Source organism: Caretta caretta, chromosome 2 (assembly GCF_965140235.1).
Source record: "Caretta caretta isolate rCarCar2 chromosome 2, rCarCar1.hap1, whole genome shotgun sequence".
Taxonomy (NCBI): Eukaryota; Metazoa; Chordata; order Testudines; family Cheloniidae; genus Caretta; species Caretta caretta.
The window spans coordinates 228,216,393-228,233,360 of NC_134207.1; the positions used below are offsets into that span (position 1 = coordinate 228,216,393).

General features: G+C 37.2%; 1 protein-coding gene across 1 annotated transcript in view; it reads left to right on the forward strand.

Moving 5' to 3' along the window:
* The first annotated feature begins 408 nt into the window (after positions 1-408).
* ABCB1 (ATP binding cassette subfamily B member 1) overlaps positions 409-16,968 on the forward strand; it is a 68,582-nt gene continuing 52,022 nt past the window's right edge. The window contains exons 1-7 of the mRNA XM_048838047.2: positions 409-520; positions 1,072-1,171; positions 4,690-4,744; positions 6,921-7,065; positions 8,574-8,622; positions 14,323-14,514; positions 15,496-15,667. Coding sequence (XP_048694004.2) covers positions 1,080-1,171; positions 4,690-4,744; positions 6,921-7,065; positions 8,574-8,622; positions 14,323-14,514; positions 15,496-15,667 — 705 coding nt within the window. The 5' untranslated portion in view covers positions 409-520; positions 1,072-1,079. The remainder of the gene's footprint in view (positions 521-1,071; positions 1,172-4,689; positions 4,745-6,920; positions 7,066-8,573; positions 8,623-14,322; positions 14,515-15,495; positions 15,668-16,968) is intronic.

Below are 16,968 nucleotides of genomic sequence, written 5' to 3' on the forward strand. Positions count from 1 at the left end.
GAGGTAGGGCACTAATCCTGTCTCTCCTACCTACCATGATTTGGGCTGTTATAGTGGGTTCACTCCCACTAAGGAGGAATTTCTCCTGGAACATCTCTTGGAGCAGTGCTATTCTGCACGATCCCTAATACAGTGGGGAAGCAATCCTGAGAATTAACAGGCTTAAAAAGTCCTCAGTAAATAGCAAGGATTTTCCTTGGGTTGGGATATTAGGGGACTTTTCGGAGCTGTTTACATGAGTGACAGTAACCCAGTAGTTCAGTCAAGACTTTGTTAAACCTCCTCCTTTGGGAGGGCGGAATGAAGAGCACACACACATTAACCTCATGGGGCTAGGCAAGGTCCAAAGGGAGTGGCAAAAGCTGGCAAACATCAGCTATTGAAAGCTTTTTCATTACAGTTTAATAGAGGATGAGTAAAGTCCAGCCCTATCACATGTCCCTAACCACAGTAGACCCGTCAATTGCTTTATAGCCTTCCAGCAAAGGAGAAGAAAGGGTAACTGTGAACAATTCTCACGGTAAGTCAGTACATTTATTTTTATACCAGAGATATTTAACAAAATTCAATGATATGTAAAAGAAAAAATCCAAAGTAACTGCAGGCTCCTTTAAATAAACACATTGTATTGCTGTTTGTTTTATAACTATGATAAATTACATAAAATGATAGACTCAGAAGGATCATGCAGATACAAATGCATGTGTATATACACATAAGCAAATATATTGATTTCCATGGGGAGTTCTTCTGAAAAACTGAAGACCGAATATGATCCTGGTTTTAAACAAAATGACAAATGAAAATGTCATTCATTTATCCTGAACTTAATAGCTGTATGTTCTCTCAGTTAAATGCTATCTTATAATTAAATTTTCTGAGATGCTACATTTCCTAAATAGATTAACATGGGTTCTGAAGAGAAAAGAAGCTTAAAAACTGAAGGCAGAATATGCTGCCAGTTTCAAATAAAATGTCATCAACATATTTGTCCTCAGCTTAATAGCTGTATACTCTCAGTTATGTACTGACTCATAACTACATTTTTCTGTGATGCTTCATTTCCTAAAGAGATTAAAATGGGGACTGAAAACGAAAGAACGTCTGATGTGAATGGAAGAGCTGGTAATGCTGCTGTACCAGACCAGGACTGTGAATCCAAAAGCAAATGGTAAATATTTTAGTCTATTTTAAAATATTGTTAGCATTTTTAAATATTTAGGATCAGATTTTACCTTGAAATACATTTTACATAAATTACATACTTTTCCCATGTACAAAATTCTTTTGAAATCTATTATTTTTCAAATATAAATAAAATATCTGCCAGATTATTTGGCTCCTATTGAATTCATCAGGTCAAAGAAAGTCTAACTAGCAGACTTCGGCCAGCAACACTGACTGAACCTTTCACTGGGGCAATGGGATAGAGACAGAAAATTCTTTCATCTTCCTCCTTGTTCTTTCCCGTAGAGAGGGGAGTGGCAGTTGTATCCACTATACTTCATTAAAAGGCATATCTAAAATAGTGCTAGAACTGAAGCTGGAATAGATAATGGGCAGCTGAAGCACATGTGCCCGAAAGTTAAGTAGGAGTTATGTTTTTTTAGTAGGGGTGACTAAGTCCTGGTCTACTCCTTAAACTTAGGTCGACCTAGCTATGTTGCTAAAAGATGTGAAAAATTCACACCCCTGAGAGAAACAGTTAAGCAACCTAAGCCGCAGCGTAGACACTGTAGGTTGACAGAAGAATTCTTCTCTCAAACTAGCTACTGCCTTTCAAGGGCATGGATTTACTACAGCAGTGAATAAACCCACACTGGTAATGTAGATGTACCCAAGGGTCAAGGACAGTTTTATATACCCTGAACACCATTCCTACTACTTCATCCATCTACCTCGTATAGTAGTGAACTGTGGCAGGAATGGATTCTGTGAGTTCTGTCCCTCTCCCTATTTAGAAAATTGCACAGTGCCTCAACTCATGGCTTCCCATGCCATGTAACAGGATCACCAGAAGACATGAATCCTCATAAATATGTTAGAAGTGGAGGGTTGAGTACAGCCTGAAGGGAGATTCTGAGAATCGGGAGGTTTCAGGGCACAAGCTGGAGAGAAGTGCTTTGTCACAGGTGAGCCTGATATGGGTATGTGCAACTGTTACTTTGCAAACACAAAGGATCATCACTGCCAATGTTATAGGGGAAAAAATCAGCAATATTTGATCTTTCATCTGGAGCTTCCTGGGCATCACTGAGCCTATAGCTCTCCCGCAAAATCCATGAAATACTTTGACTTGCTGTCATAACATCTAAATGAGTCTAAGAGGCTTTAGCTGCAAAGTGTGGGGATTTTTTTTCAGCAAAATCTCTAGAGGTATGGGCCTTTCCTTGGCTTCTTCGGTGGAGGATTCCAGAATGGATCACTGACTATACAAAGAGAATCATATCACTGGAATTCATCTTCCTCCTATTTCACACTAAGGAAGCACATTTCCTGACTACATTGGATGAAGATGGCCCCTAAAAGTTTATAGTACTTTGTTGCTCTCCTTGAGTTCTGAAAATGGGTATCCAAGCATTCATTAGCATTAGTACTTACTGAGTGATACATTCTAACAAGTCAATAACACTGAGAGAAAAACTGTCACAATTCTGATTTTATGGTAACCACAAGGTATGAGGATACTAGTTTATTGTGAAAACATTTTCAGCTAAAATTCGACACCCCCCACCACCACCAATTTTGTCCTTGATGGATGATCTTATAGAGACAAGGTGGATGAGAGTAATATCTTTTATTGGACCAACTTCTGCTGGTGGGAGAGAAGCTTTCGAGCCACAGAGAGCCCTTCTTCAGGTGTGGGAAAGGTACCTCATCCACCTTCTTTCTAATATCTGGGGCCTACACGGCTACAACTACACTGCATACAACAATAGATTACTTTATATTCTGTTTACTGTTGCAAAGAAGGCAACATCTACTAACATCTTCAGTTTAATCTGTATTGGAACGTGATGCAACTTAGACACTTACTACAGCAACAGTAATATAGTAAATCCACCACTCCAAGAGGAGGCAGCTAGGTTAATGGAAGAATTCTTCTGTCTACCTACTGGTGTATAGGGGCTTAGGTCAGCTTAATTATATTGTACAGGATGTGAAACTTCTCATAACCCTGAGTGATGTAGCTAAGCCAACCTAACTTTTTAGTTTAGACCAGCCCTCGGGAAAAGACAAACTAATACAAAGCTGTAAAATGCTGGAACTATTTGTCATATTTTCAACTAGATACTACCTAGGTCTCAGTGCTCAATGGCTATATACATTTTTCTAATTTTTAGAAGTATTTATTAGAGGGAAGATATGGTGAGGCTTTAATTGAGGAATGTGCCTACCACCTGTTGGGTGGAGTTCATAGGCTATGGTTACTGCGTGGTGTGCAATGCAGCTAACAGCACTTGCAGAAGTATGATCATCTTTCTTTTATTTACATCTGGCCAGAAGGCTGCAACTGTTTATTTTGGATATGGACCTTGCTACTGAGACTCAGGATTATAATGATGACGTGATACAGTCATAATATTGTAATAACCTTATCGACACTAAGGAGTTTTAGAAAAAAATTTCCTGATAGTGCTATGATGCACCAGTGGGAGTGCTACTGTAGACAAAGCTGTGGCCGCTTTTGGTGTTTTGCCACTGTGTCAGTACAGCTTGCACAGATTTGATTGCATGATTGGGACTAAGTGTGGATTTCTCACTTTACTGCATGAAGTAGCTACAGCTGGTGTTTCTGGAGTGAATGACTTTATAATACCCCTTGGACACCAGATTGTGTTGCAATAATGTAAAAAGTGAAATAACTCCAGATAAGTTAGAATCATAGAGGTCTAGTGCTGGAAGAGACCGTGAGAGGGAAACTTCCCTGCAAACTGTGAATGTTTTTTCTGTGTTTGTGTCAGTATACTTTTCCATTAGGTTGTACTAAATATGGGACCATCACAATGGGTTACGCTTTGCCCCTCCAACTTTTAATTTTTTCCTGCTGTAGTCTTCTCCTTTCCTTGGTAACAGATTCTACTCAACACCTTGCTTTCTTGGAAACCAGGCCTCAAATCCTGCAAGCTAATCTATGCAGGAGGACCCTTACACCAACAGAGTTATACTGAAGTGAATGGGGCTCCGCATAGGCATAAAGATTCTTCTGTATGGCCCAGTTTGCAGACTGGGTCCTAAACTCTTTTTTGATCTCTACAATACTCTCACCTTTGGGTGAGCTTGGAGAGACCATAATCTACATGTTTGCCAAAAGTAGGGATTCAGTAAGAAATCAAGATACGTAGACTAGCCAATCTATTTCAAAAGATTACCAAGAGCTACTATAGTGAGTTTCAAAAATCTAGCAGATTGACCACAAATGTTAATTTCCTTTCAAATGAACTTTTGGAGAAGTACCATGTTAATGTTCTTTAATATAGTTGGCCTCAGTTTCTTAAACACCTTGCAGACAATGTTTACAGAAATAAACTAAGAATAATCTGCAAATCATCTTCATTTTATGTTCTTATGTCTCTTACGTTCTTGTTTAATTTTGTTTAGATTTAACTGTATTACAACTTTAAATGTTAGAGTTGCAGTTAAATATTTTCTCTTTTACAATGCATTAAAACAATCATTCAAATTCAGCAATGAGGACAAGAAGCAGCCAAAGAAACCTAATGTGGTCAGCCCATTAACAATGGTAAGATATATGCTACGTATATATTCAAGTTTAATAATATACTTTAAACAATGTTTTTAATGTCTCAAGTCTTACTGATAAGGCCTGATCTACGTTTCTGGTATACCTGTGTGGACGCAGTTTATATCTGCCAAACTGTGCTTTTGCCTGTATAGCTTATTCCCCACACATCCCTCCCCCACAAGTAAAGTAAGCTGTACTGGAAAAAGTGCAATTTTACAGGTATAACTGCATCTACCTAGGGGATTTTGCTGGCAGAACAGTGTTAGTCAGGGACCACACCTCTTCACACCCTGACCAAGGGTACTGGAACAATTTGTATAGTGGGGGTGCTGAGAGCTACTGAACCAAACTGTAAACCCTGTATATAATGGAAATCACTTCAAGCCAGGGGATGCGGCAGCACCCCTAGTTCTGGCACCTATGACACTGACCAACATATGCTGACAAAAGTTTACAGTGTAGACCTGGCCTGAAAAGTTTTACCTGCATTACTATGTCAATTAGGGGTATTATACTTTACCAACAAAGTTATATTAGTAAAAACATTAGTGTAGATGCAGTTTTACCAGCATAAAGGTGCCTTATACTAGAATAGCTTATTTTGGTATTTGAACTAGAATAAGCTATATCAGTGTAAGTGTTTTAATACCAGTATAACTGTGTTCATACTATGGGGTTGTTTTTTTTTGTTTGTTTGTTTTTGTTGCTGTAACTATACCAGTATAGTTAAAGTGGCAAAATCTTTGAGGACAGGCCTACACTACAGACTTTTACTGGTATGGTAATGTCAGTTAGGGGTGTGATTTTTGTGATATTTCTAGATCAGTAAAAGTTGTACTGGTAGATGCAGTTATACTGGCATTAAAGTACCTTTGCTGCTATAGCTTATTTCATTTGGAAAACTAGTATAAACGATACCAACAAAAGCACTTCTTTGACAATATAAGCTGTGTGTACAATAGGAGGGTTTGCCAGTATAGTTATACCAGCAAACTTTTTCTAGTATACACCTGGCATAAGTGTAGACAACCCCTTAATGACAGAGATTTTTATACTGGTGTCTCCAGCCAGGATGAAATCTTTGCTTTTAACTCATTCTTTTGTGCTTAGGTATATTAGATATGCTTTGTGCATGTGGTATGTTAATTACTACTGTTTAGACTCTAATAGGGTAGCAAATGTTGGCATCCATGAACAATAATAGAGATTCATAGGAAAGTCCACAGAGTTATTGCTTATGAGCATCCTCAAGCAACTACAAACTTTTCTATTATCTCCCCTCTACTTTGTATGAGTTGCAATATCTAGGCATTTTGTGATTAAATTAAAAATGAAAGATGAAGTAAGATTATCTCTAATTTTTGGCTTTTAGATAAAAGGACTCTTATACCCTTCACTCAGGATTTGCTGATTTTTGTGGATTCTTGTCAGCTCCTCTATTCAGTTTAATTTTTAATTAATTATTTTTAACAAGGTAGCTAAATTACACTGAGAGCTCAGATACCTAGAGAGAATGTTTTTCTTTTATATTGCAAAATGCCGGCCAAATTTTGTCCTCCAGGTCTAACTTCTGTTTATTTCAGTGGGAGTTTAAGGACAAAATTGTCTCTGTATCAAGAACTATGCTATTCTAAATAGGAAATATTTTGTGCAGTAAATAATACTTAATATTATTCAGTATTATTCTAGCTGCACAAAATCCCACTAGTAAGAGTAACAGTACCACAACCCCACCTACAATAACCTTGCAAACCTCTCCCCCCCCCCCCCCCAACACACACACACAGTTTCTTGTTGGGTCAGGACCCCTACAATTACAACACTGTGAAATTTCAGATTTAAATAGCTGAAATCATGAAATTTATGGTTTTTAAAATCCTATGATCGTGAAATTGACCAAAATGGACTGAATATGGTAGGGCCCTAAATATAAAGATGCTTGTATCAGTATGGCTTATTTCTATAACTTTAAATTATTTTTGTCAAGTTAAATTCTAATCAGAGTGGGTTGATATAAAAGATGTGCGTATACAAGCCTTAAGCTTTTCTGACTTTTTGTTATCTTAACTGTGCATCCTTAATGTTGTGTTAGACCTTTTTAATGCATGAAATTAGAGAAGTTTTCAGCTATGAAAGTGTTTCCATTTTCACATGAAGGTGTTCCCCTTTTCAGTTTCGGTACGCTGATTGGCTGGATAAATTACTAATGGTGCTAGGCTCTGCCCTTGCAATCCTTCATGGAGCAGCTCTCCCAGTCATGATGATAATCTTTGGAGATATGACAGATAGTTTTGTTATTCCACGAAATCTATCTTCAGGTAAGAACTGTCCTCGTTTTTAATTGGTGACATTAGAATACGGCTTGTATGGAGAGAATAATTGTCTGCATTACAATAAAAACAGGAAGGAATGGCAGTTTATCCTCTGGGTAATGAATCCAACGGAGTCAGCTTGCTCCTAATGGCTGAACCAAATTAATCTGTGGCCCTTTTATTACGGAGGAGATATGCCAGAGGTTAATTTTGTCCCTTGTTTCCATGTCTTCCTAAAATATTAAAAGCACACATTAACTATTATACTGATTTCTACAGAGCTGGTGGTACTTTTGAAATGTCACAGAAATGGAAATGTCCTGTGACACTGAATGTGGAGTTGAGGGAAGAAAAAGGTGGATGAATGTGAAATTGCAAGATGAGGTATATGGAAAAGAGAACAGGCAAAATACATATACAATATCTCAAAAAAGAAAGGAAATGCTTCATGTTACCGGGGAAAAGATTAAAAGATTTACATTTCTTGTGTATATGTCAGAACTTCAAACCATTATATCTCTTCCTCAACAGATGCTTTTCATCTTTTAAATAATTATTGTGGAAAACAAGTCTTGTAACAGTCTTTTTTTTATTTGGAATCTTATGCTGTAAAGTATGCATGCACAATTCATGATGAAGATATAAATTAAACAAAGTAAGCACATTGGCAATGCTTATTTAATAATTATAATAAAGGCTGCAATAGTACTAATTTATATCATAATTGTAATATTTTTTGCTTTTCGTTGCACTAAGCATCTCAAAGTGCTTTACATATGTTAATTAATAAAGGCTTATACAACACTCTTACAGGTAGGAGTTGGAAATAATATTATCCCCCTATTGGAAATGGGGAAAGTGAGGCAAAGTCATGTTCAGCTAAGGTCACCAAGCAAATCAGTGATGAAGCCAAGAGAATGGTTCAGATCACTTGCTTCTCACCAGTGAGCTTTAGCAACTACACTTCTTTCATATCCTTAATTAATAATAATTAGTTGAATAAAAACTGTCACCTAACAAATCAGACAATGGCTTTAACTACCATCACTATGCTCTCACATACACTGAAGGTTCTACACTCATAAATCTAATGGCAACATGTGGACCTACATTTGTAAAGTGATTTAAAGGTGGTACTTGATCTATATAAATACAATGTATTAATAAGACTAATAGTCAGTGTACATTCCAGAATGAATATTATAGACAAAATTCTGATCTAAGTTAGACTTGTGTAACTCTGGAGTAAGTGACAGCAGAATTTAGCTTTATGTTGTAATTGCCACTGTTGCATTATAGGTACAAGCCTGCACTTTTGGCCTGAAAACCTAATTGTACAACTTGTTGTACACCCTCAATTCCCACTGAAGTCAATGGAGGCCGACGGTACTTTGCACTTCTCACTATTTGCTCAGCACCTTGAAGGATTAGGAGTTTATACAGCAAAGTTATTAAAACATGCTTTAGTATATTTTTATGTGTTTAACAACAATTTCTTATGTTTTTCTTTTAAGGGAATATTTCTTTTAATCCTTATGAGAAACTGGAGGAACAAATGTCCAGGTAATTAGGAATTGTTAATTATCTTCAGGGTTGCCTTTCTTTTAGGCAGTGGTAGAGGTCTCTAGTCAAACCATTACTTCCCTACAGGTAATTTTATATTTAAACATATGAAACAAACAATTAGCTGGTGAGTTAGATACATGTCAGTCAAAGTGTTACATACAGCTAGAGGGTTACACTTTTTGTTACTTGTGCTGTCCTAGTATACTGGGCACACCCAGAGCTCCTTGCATTCCTGCATTCCCACTCCTCCCCGTCCCGGCACCCTCTCATCTCCTTCTACTTCAGGAACATCCTGCAAGTCACCCTCCCCCTCCCGCCCTCCCCCCCCCCTATATTGGGAGGATTAACGGAGCTGAAATGAGTGCTGTTATACTGGAATGTGTTCATGGCTGCCATGCACTGGTTCATTGATTTAGCTAGTCTTTTGACAATGACAGAGGTAGTTGAAGTTGATAGCTCTGCTAACCTGATGCCAAGGACTCTGTGTGTGCCCTCTGATCCCATTCCAATGACGTTGTCCCAGTGAAAGACATATTTTATATACACTTTGTATTTATAAACTCATAAAATACCAGATAAAAACCAAGATAAGATAAGGCCTGTCAAATGAGTATGCAAGCGTGTTACAGACATGCTATGGGATTGCAAAGGTGATGTCAATGCTAGAAGTATTTAATATAGTCAACGCTGCAGAGTAGAAAACTTCTTTTCAATAGATAGCATCCATAATGTGGAATATTTACCTACGATATCTAATTTAGATATTTATAGAGTACTAATCACTGTAGTACCTAGATATTTATTGCTACTGTATGGAGCTAATTTATCAGTAGAAAGGATTCTCTGAAACTATTCTTTTTTTACAGTGATAACAGCCACTAAGGGCTAACTCTCATGAACGAACCTAAAAATGTTCTCACTAGTTAACCATTATACTTCTCTTTATTTCTTTAAAACCATCTGGGGTCCTGATCCAAAGCCCACTGGAGTCAACAGAGAGACACCTACTGACTTCAATGAAGTCTGGATAAAGCTTTAGCAAAGAAGTTATCATTGTACAGGCTATCCCTGTAGCTCAGAGAACCAAAAAACATAGGTCAGGGCCAATCATAGTTCTAAGAATATAAAAATGGCCATACTGGGTCAGACCAAAGGTGCATTTAGCCCAGTATCCTGTCTTCCAAGAGTGGCCAATGCCAGGTGCCCCCAGAGGGAATGAACAGAACAGGTAATCACCAAGTGATCCATCCCCTGTCGCCCATTCCCAGCTTTTGGCAAAGAGACTAGGGACACCAGTGCTACCCATCCTGGCTATACCCATTGATGGACCTATCCTCCATTAACTTATCTAGTTCTTTTTCGAACCCTGTTATAGTCTTGGCCTTCATAACATCATCTGGCAAAGAGTTCCACAGGTTGACTATGCGTTGTGTGAAGATATACTTCCTTTAGTTTATTTTAAACCTACTGCCTATTAATTTCATTTGGTGACCCCTAGTGCTTGTGTTATGAGAAGGAGTAAATAACACTTTCTTTCTCCACACCAGTCTTGATTTTATAGACTTCTATCATATCTCCCCTTAGTCATCTCTTTTCCAAGCTGAAAAATCCCACTTTTATTAATCTCTCCTCATACAAATGCTGTTCCATACCCCTAATCATTTTTGTTGCCACTTTCTGAACCTTTTCCAATTTCAGTATATCTTTTCTTTTTTTTTTTTTTTTTTGAGATGGGGTGACTACATCTGCATGCTGTATTCAAGATGTGAGTGTACCATGGATTTATATAGAGGCAATATGATATTTTCTGTCTTATTATCTATCCCTTTCTTAATGATTCCTAACATTCTGCTTTTTTGACTGCTGCTGCACATTGAGTGGCTGTTTTTCAGAGAACTATCTACAATGACTCCAAGATGTCTGTCTTGAGTGGTAACAGCTAATTTAGATCCCATCATTTTATGTGTATAGTTGGGATTATGTTTTCCAATGTGCATTACTTTGCATTTATCAACATTGAATTTAATCAGCCATTTTGTTGCCCACTCACCCAAAGTTCTTTAAAAGTTCTCTGGGCAAGTCATTTCCCCCCTTCTTTTACTCTAGAAGATTATGAACCAAAAGAATCACCAGTGCATTTTTTGTAATTCTAATAAATCACATCCTGGGAACAGCCCCTAAAACATAGGCTACATAAGCATAGAGAAGTAAATAGAAATTTTTTTGCTGTATATAAAGTTATGCTTGGTGGTGCTTTTATTTCATTTCCATTTTGAGGGTTAACAAAAATTATTATAGGCATGAAAGAACTTATATCTGTGAAAGCCTGAAAAGACTGGGACTATTTATTTGAGAGAGAAGATTAAGTATGGACATGATACAGATATACAAAATAATGAATGGCATAGAGAAGGTAAATCAGGCACTCTTATTTACCTTTTCTTATAATGCAAGAACTAGGGAGCATCCAATGAAATTAAAAGGCACCAAATTTAAAACTGATAAAAGGAAATGCTTTATTTGCCAGTTGGAACTCATTGCCAAGAGAGATCCCTGGGGCCAAGATCTTAGTAGGATTCAACATAGGATTAGCTGTTTGCATGGCTAGTGAGGCTATCCACCTTTACAGATCAGATAAATAAAACTAAAGTTAGGATTGAAAATCCTATGCTTCGAGACATAGGAAACCACTAAATAATGAGTGATAGGATTAAATTACCCTGTGCACATGTATGGAGAAGGAACTGTATTAACTTGAAATTGTTTGATATGAGATGTTGTTATAGTATCAGTGTTAAGTGGAATTGAATGATTGGGTATGTTGTGGGACCAAGACCAAAACAAACATATGTTCTGGATTGAGTTTCCTTGCAGGAGTCCAAGAGCTTCTGCATCTCTGTGCAACCAGTGTCATATGTTCATTTTGGTCTTGGTCTTGGAATTTTGGGAGGCTGAATTTGAAGGAAATTTGGCTACTGAGGAAAGAGGGAGCAGGATTACCGAGGGAGTTGGGGAGCTAGACTGTCATCAGGAAGGGAAGTGCTGCTGGGCTTTTATAAGATGAGACTGTTCCTAGTGGAGTAAGAAGTAGACTGGTTACTGAAAGCAATTGTTTGGTTTATGTTATGTTTAATGTGGTTAAATAAAAGTTTAGCGGGTTTGTTTTTTTTTTAACCCAGAAGTTGGAGGCATACTCAGTTGGTGGGTTTGAAGAGATTTGAAGAGCCCTCCAAATAGTTAGGAGAAGAAGCCAGGATTGCCCAATATTTACAGACAAGTGTCCTGAGTGGAAGATTAGAGTGATAAAAGGGTTATAGTAGTGACCCAGAGAGAACAATGTTGAACAAGGTGTGTGCCCAGGAAGGGGCAGGTTATGACAATTTACAGTTCATTTAGGATAAAAATGAAGTAGTGTGTGAAAATCCTATAGTTCAGGATTTACATAGGAAGTCATATAGGAATCTTATACTTCATAAAAAACTACTAAATAATGGGTAGTAAGATTATATTTCCCTATGCACAGTTTATTCCATAATTGTCCATTATATGGTTCTTGCATCTTCCTCTGAAGCATCAGGTACTGCCTGCTGTCAGAGATAGGATGTGGAAATAGGTGGACCACAGGTTTGAGTCAGTCTAGCAATTCCTATATTTCTATGATCTTTTATTCCTTCTTTCTTTTTCATCCATCTCTCATTTTCATTTTTCTACTCCCCCACCCTTTTCGGATTCTCCTTCTTTTTCCCCTTTCCATTTCCTGTTGCCCTTTCAAAAACCACAACTTCTCTTTTCTCCCTCCTTTACAGGTGTCAACCTTTCCCCTGAAGATTGTGGCCCTGCCTACTTTTGTTGTCTTTCACAAACCTCACCCATGTACTGTATAACCAGCATTCCTGGGCTTGCCCTTGAAAGCAATTTATCAGAGATTATTATGTTAAATTCTAGTCCCTATTATACATTAAAAACAATTTACAAGAATGGGAATTATTAACATAAAAATTACATGGATAAATTCAGGAATTGGGTTCTAAAAATGCACATATTGTTTCTTACTCAGATAATAGTTATACCTAAAATCCAGCTTTCATCCAGAACATTTGTTGTTGAATAATTAATTCACAGTGCAATGTTCAATTAACTTTCACCAATGATTCTACCAAAATAAATTTGATCAATAATGAATTTCACACAGAATTGAAGTCCCTTTGTTATGGATCGTCATAAAACAAATCCTGTAATACTTGCTGTTGAATTTTAAAGATTCTTTATAGAGAGACAAGGTGAATGAGGTAATATCTTTTATTGGACCAACTTCTGTTGGTGAGAGCAATAAACTTTTGAGATTACAGAACTCCTCCTCTTCAGGTCTTAATATCCTGTGATCAACCCAACTACAACAACACTGCATGCTGATTCATTATAATTTTACAGTGTTTAAGGTGATTTAAGGTCAACGTTTAGCTAATCATTCAGCTTTAAGTTAGCCATTAACCTCTTTTTATAGTTCAGTTTAGATATGATTAACTTTATATATTATGAAATCTCAAAGTAAAATTGAGTTGTCATGTAACAATAGGAAAAAATCAGTCACTTTCTTCTAAAGTGGGACATTTATTAGAATATAGAAAACAGAATTATGACCAAAGCTACTCTCTCTTTTTGTACTTCACTGCAGAGCTTTTGCTTACAACCTTCCCAATCCCCCTCCTGTCTGGCTTCCAATTCCAGCTACAGCTTTAAAGAAACAGTACACATAATCTATAGGTGTGGGACGATCCAAATGGCTTTTATCTTTATTTTGTAATTATTCATCTTTATATAAATGTACTAGTCTAGTAATGAAATTTGGCATGTGCCTCACACAAAGTAAGTTTAGATGTAATTTCCTATTGTATGGCTATGGCACATGGAATATAGTATTGAATAAAATTAAAATACATGTTATGAATATACATATGAGCTAGAGGAATTTGCTGAACTTTAAATTATCGTAATAAAATGGAATTCCACTTCAGGAATTTATTGGCATCTACCTGCAACAAAGGTTTATTTAATATCTTTTTTTTTTTTTTTTTTGGTCCTATATGTGATGAGGATCATTGTGATTTAACCGAATTAGCTTTATAGAGGAGTGCTTTTTTTGTTTGTTTTTTTTACTTCAGGAATACATACTAATTTTAAAACTAAATTATTTCAAAATTCTTTCACTGAGTAAATGAAATTGTGTATAACTAGTAAAGGATGATGACAGTCAAACATGAAATAATAATTTCAATTATGTTATCCTGGCTGCTTCATTAAATTCAGAATGGGATTTTCAAATTCCACCCTTTACCTTTCTTCATTATTAGCAGTACAGTACTTCCACAGTAAAGTATATTCCAAGTAGGTTTTCTACCCATATGTCAGTGGCCTCTGAGCTATCCATTCTTAGATTAAAAAAAAGTACAGGTTTTTAGGTAACTTGTGGAGGTCACACATTTAAGTGGACAGATATGAAATATGGTTCTAAAAGTATCTACAGAAAAATATTCCCAACACTGAAGAGAGGAAAAAATGCAGATAGTGTCCAAATAATATTCCATATTGGTTTATTTGTGTATGTAAAGTACTGAAGTTAAAATCTATACCTAAAAGACTTGTTTGGGGTGAAAAAAAATCCAATTTAAAGGATCTCTGCAATTTTGTTCCTTTCAGATATGCATACTATTATTCTGGAATAGGAGCTGGTGTTCTAATTGCAGCCTACATACAAGTTGCATTTTGGACACTGGCAGCTGGACGGCAAATTAAGAAAATCAGACAACAATTTTTCCACTCAATAATGCGACAGGAAATTGGGTGGTTTGATGTGAATGATGTTGGGGAACTCAACACTCGACTTATAGAGTAAGTATATTTTTAACTATCAGTTGTGATATTCCCTTTACAACCATGTTTCTTTACCTTATTAAACATGAGCTATATTAAAATGTCTTCAAAATCCTTCTATGAGAATCTAGTGAATTTCATATCTACGTGTTGAAATGTACAACATGGAGAGCCCTGCAGACTGGACTCCTTTACTCTACCAAAGATCAGGGATGTCACAGCAACATCCATGCCAGCACCTCATGTTGCCAGGGCAACTAAATCCTATCCTGAGGGATCATTACCAAGAAGGAAAAATAATAGTTCAGTTTTCATGCACATTGGGGGCCCAAGCTAACAAGATGTTGAATAATTCTGGCAAAAGGTCAGACAACCTCAACTCCCAATCACTTTCTTCTGCTCACATGAAAGGAACTGCCCTGTCTTTCCTGGGACTCACTGGAGAACTTTCAAATGAGTCCAATATATGCATTTAGGAGATGATACGGAATGGATAGATCGGGTCCAGCATGGACAAAGTCTAGGGATGACCTTTAACCCTGTTGGAGGTCATTTGGAAAAGGTTACATTACATTTTCCCTGGAGAATGTCCAGTTTTCCAAGGTTGCATTATATTTTCTCCTCAGGAGAGCTGTCCTGGGGGCAGCTGTTGACAAATATTGGAAAGAGGAATTTAGGGACCCTACAGCCAGCGTGCGCCTCCACACAGTTGTCCATGTGCTTCAAGTGAATCCTCCAAGATTTGCATGTAAAGTTTAAGAAAATCATTCTGAGTCTACAGGGTTTTCTTCCCTGGCCACCTCCCATGTATGTTTCTGTTGGATGAAACGTTCTTAACCTATGTTAGGTGTGGATACAAAGTGTGTTATATCTAAATTAATCTGCAGTCTAGAGCTTTTAGAAAATGTGACAGAATTGACAAAGTGTACTGCATCAATAGAAAAGCTTTTGTGTTTTCCACACTTTCCTCAACTCTTTGGATGTAATTTTGTTTTTTAGTGATGTCTCCAAAATTAATGAAGGAATTGGTGACAAAATTGGAATGCTCTTTCAGGCAATAGCTACATTTCTCGCAGGATTTATAGTTGGTTTCATAAAAGGATGGAAATTAACCCTTGTAATACTGGCAGTCAGTCCTGTCCTGGGACTCTCAGCTGCTCTCTGGGCAAAGGTGGGTGAAAGCTGTGAATTTTCACTGAGATGTAAAAGTACACTAACGTGTCCTGTTTCAGGTGAGTGAGCGAGCCTCTTAATTTCCTCACTAAGAGTCATAGAACATTTAATTCCTTAGGGCAGTTACAAATCATAGCTTTAGGCTTGTCTAAACACAAGTTGAATTATAGAACTATACCTATAGAGGTGTCATAAAAATAAAGGGAAGGGTAACCACCTTTCTGTATACAGTGCTATAAAATCCCTCCTGGCCAGAGGAAAAACCCTTTTACCTGTAAAGGGTTAAGAAGCTAAGATAACCTCGCTGGCACCTGACCAAAATGACCAATGAGGAGACAAGGTACTTTCAAAGCTGGAGAGGCTGGGGGAGGAAACAAAGGGTCAGTCTGTCTGGGATGCTTTTTTTGCCGGGAACAGATCAGGAATGCAGTCTCAAACTCTGTTAAGTTCGTAAGTAAGCTAGCTAGAAATGCGTTAGATTTCCTTTTGTTTAATGGCTGGTAAATAATGCTGTGCTGAATGGAATGTATATTCCTGTTTTTGTGTCTTTTTTGTAATTTAAGGTTTTGCTTAGAGGGATTCTCTGTTTTTAATCTGATTACCCTGTAAGGTATTTACCATCCTGATTTTACAGAGTTGATTCATTTACCTTTCCTTTAATTAAAATTCTTCTTTTAAGAACCTGATTGCTTTTTCTTTGTTCTTAAGATCCAAGGGTTTGGGTCTGTGTTCACCTGTACAAATTGGTAAGGATTTTTATCCAGCCTTCCCCAGGAAAGGGGGTGTAGGGCTTGGGGGGATATTTTGGGGGAAGACGTCTCCAAGTGGGCTCTTTCCCTGTTCTTTGTTTAACACGCTTGGTGGTGGCAGCATAGGGTTCAAGGACAAGGCAAAGTTTGTACCTTGGGGAAGTTTTTAACCTAAGCTGGTAAGAAAAAGCTTCGGGGGTCTTTCGTTCAGGGCCCCACATCTGTACCCTAGAGTTCAGCGTGAGGAAGGAACCTTGACAACTGGCATAGTTAAAGTGACTAAGTGATACAGATAAAGTGTCCCTACTGTGGACACAATTTTTCTGATGTAAAGTTGGTTATATTGGTATAGCTTATTCCCATATGGGAAAGGGAAGAAGCCATACTACTATAAGGCACCCTTACAACCATATAACTGTGTACACAGTAGGGGTTGTATCAGTGTAACTATATAGCTAAAAACTCACACACCTAACCAAAATGGTTATACTGGTACAAAAACTTTTAGACCAAACCTTAGTCTCAGAAATAGACATTTATTCCAGATTTG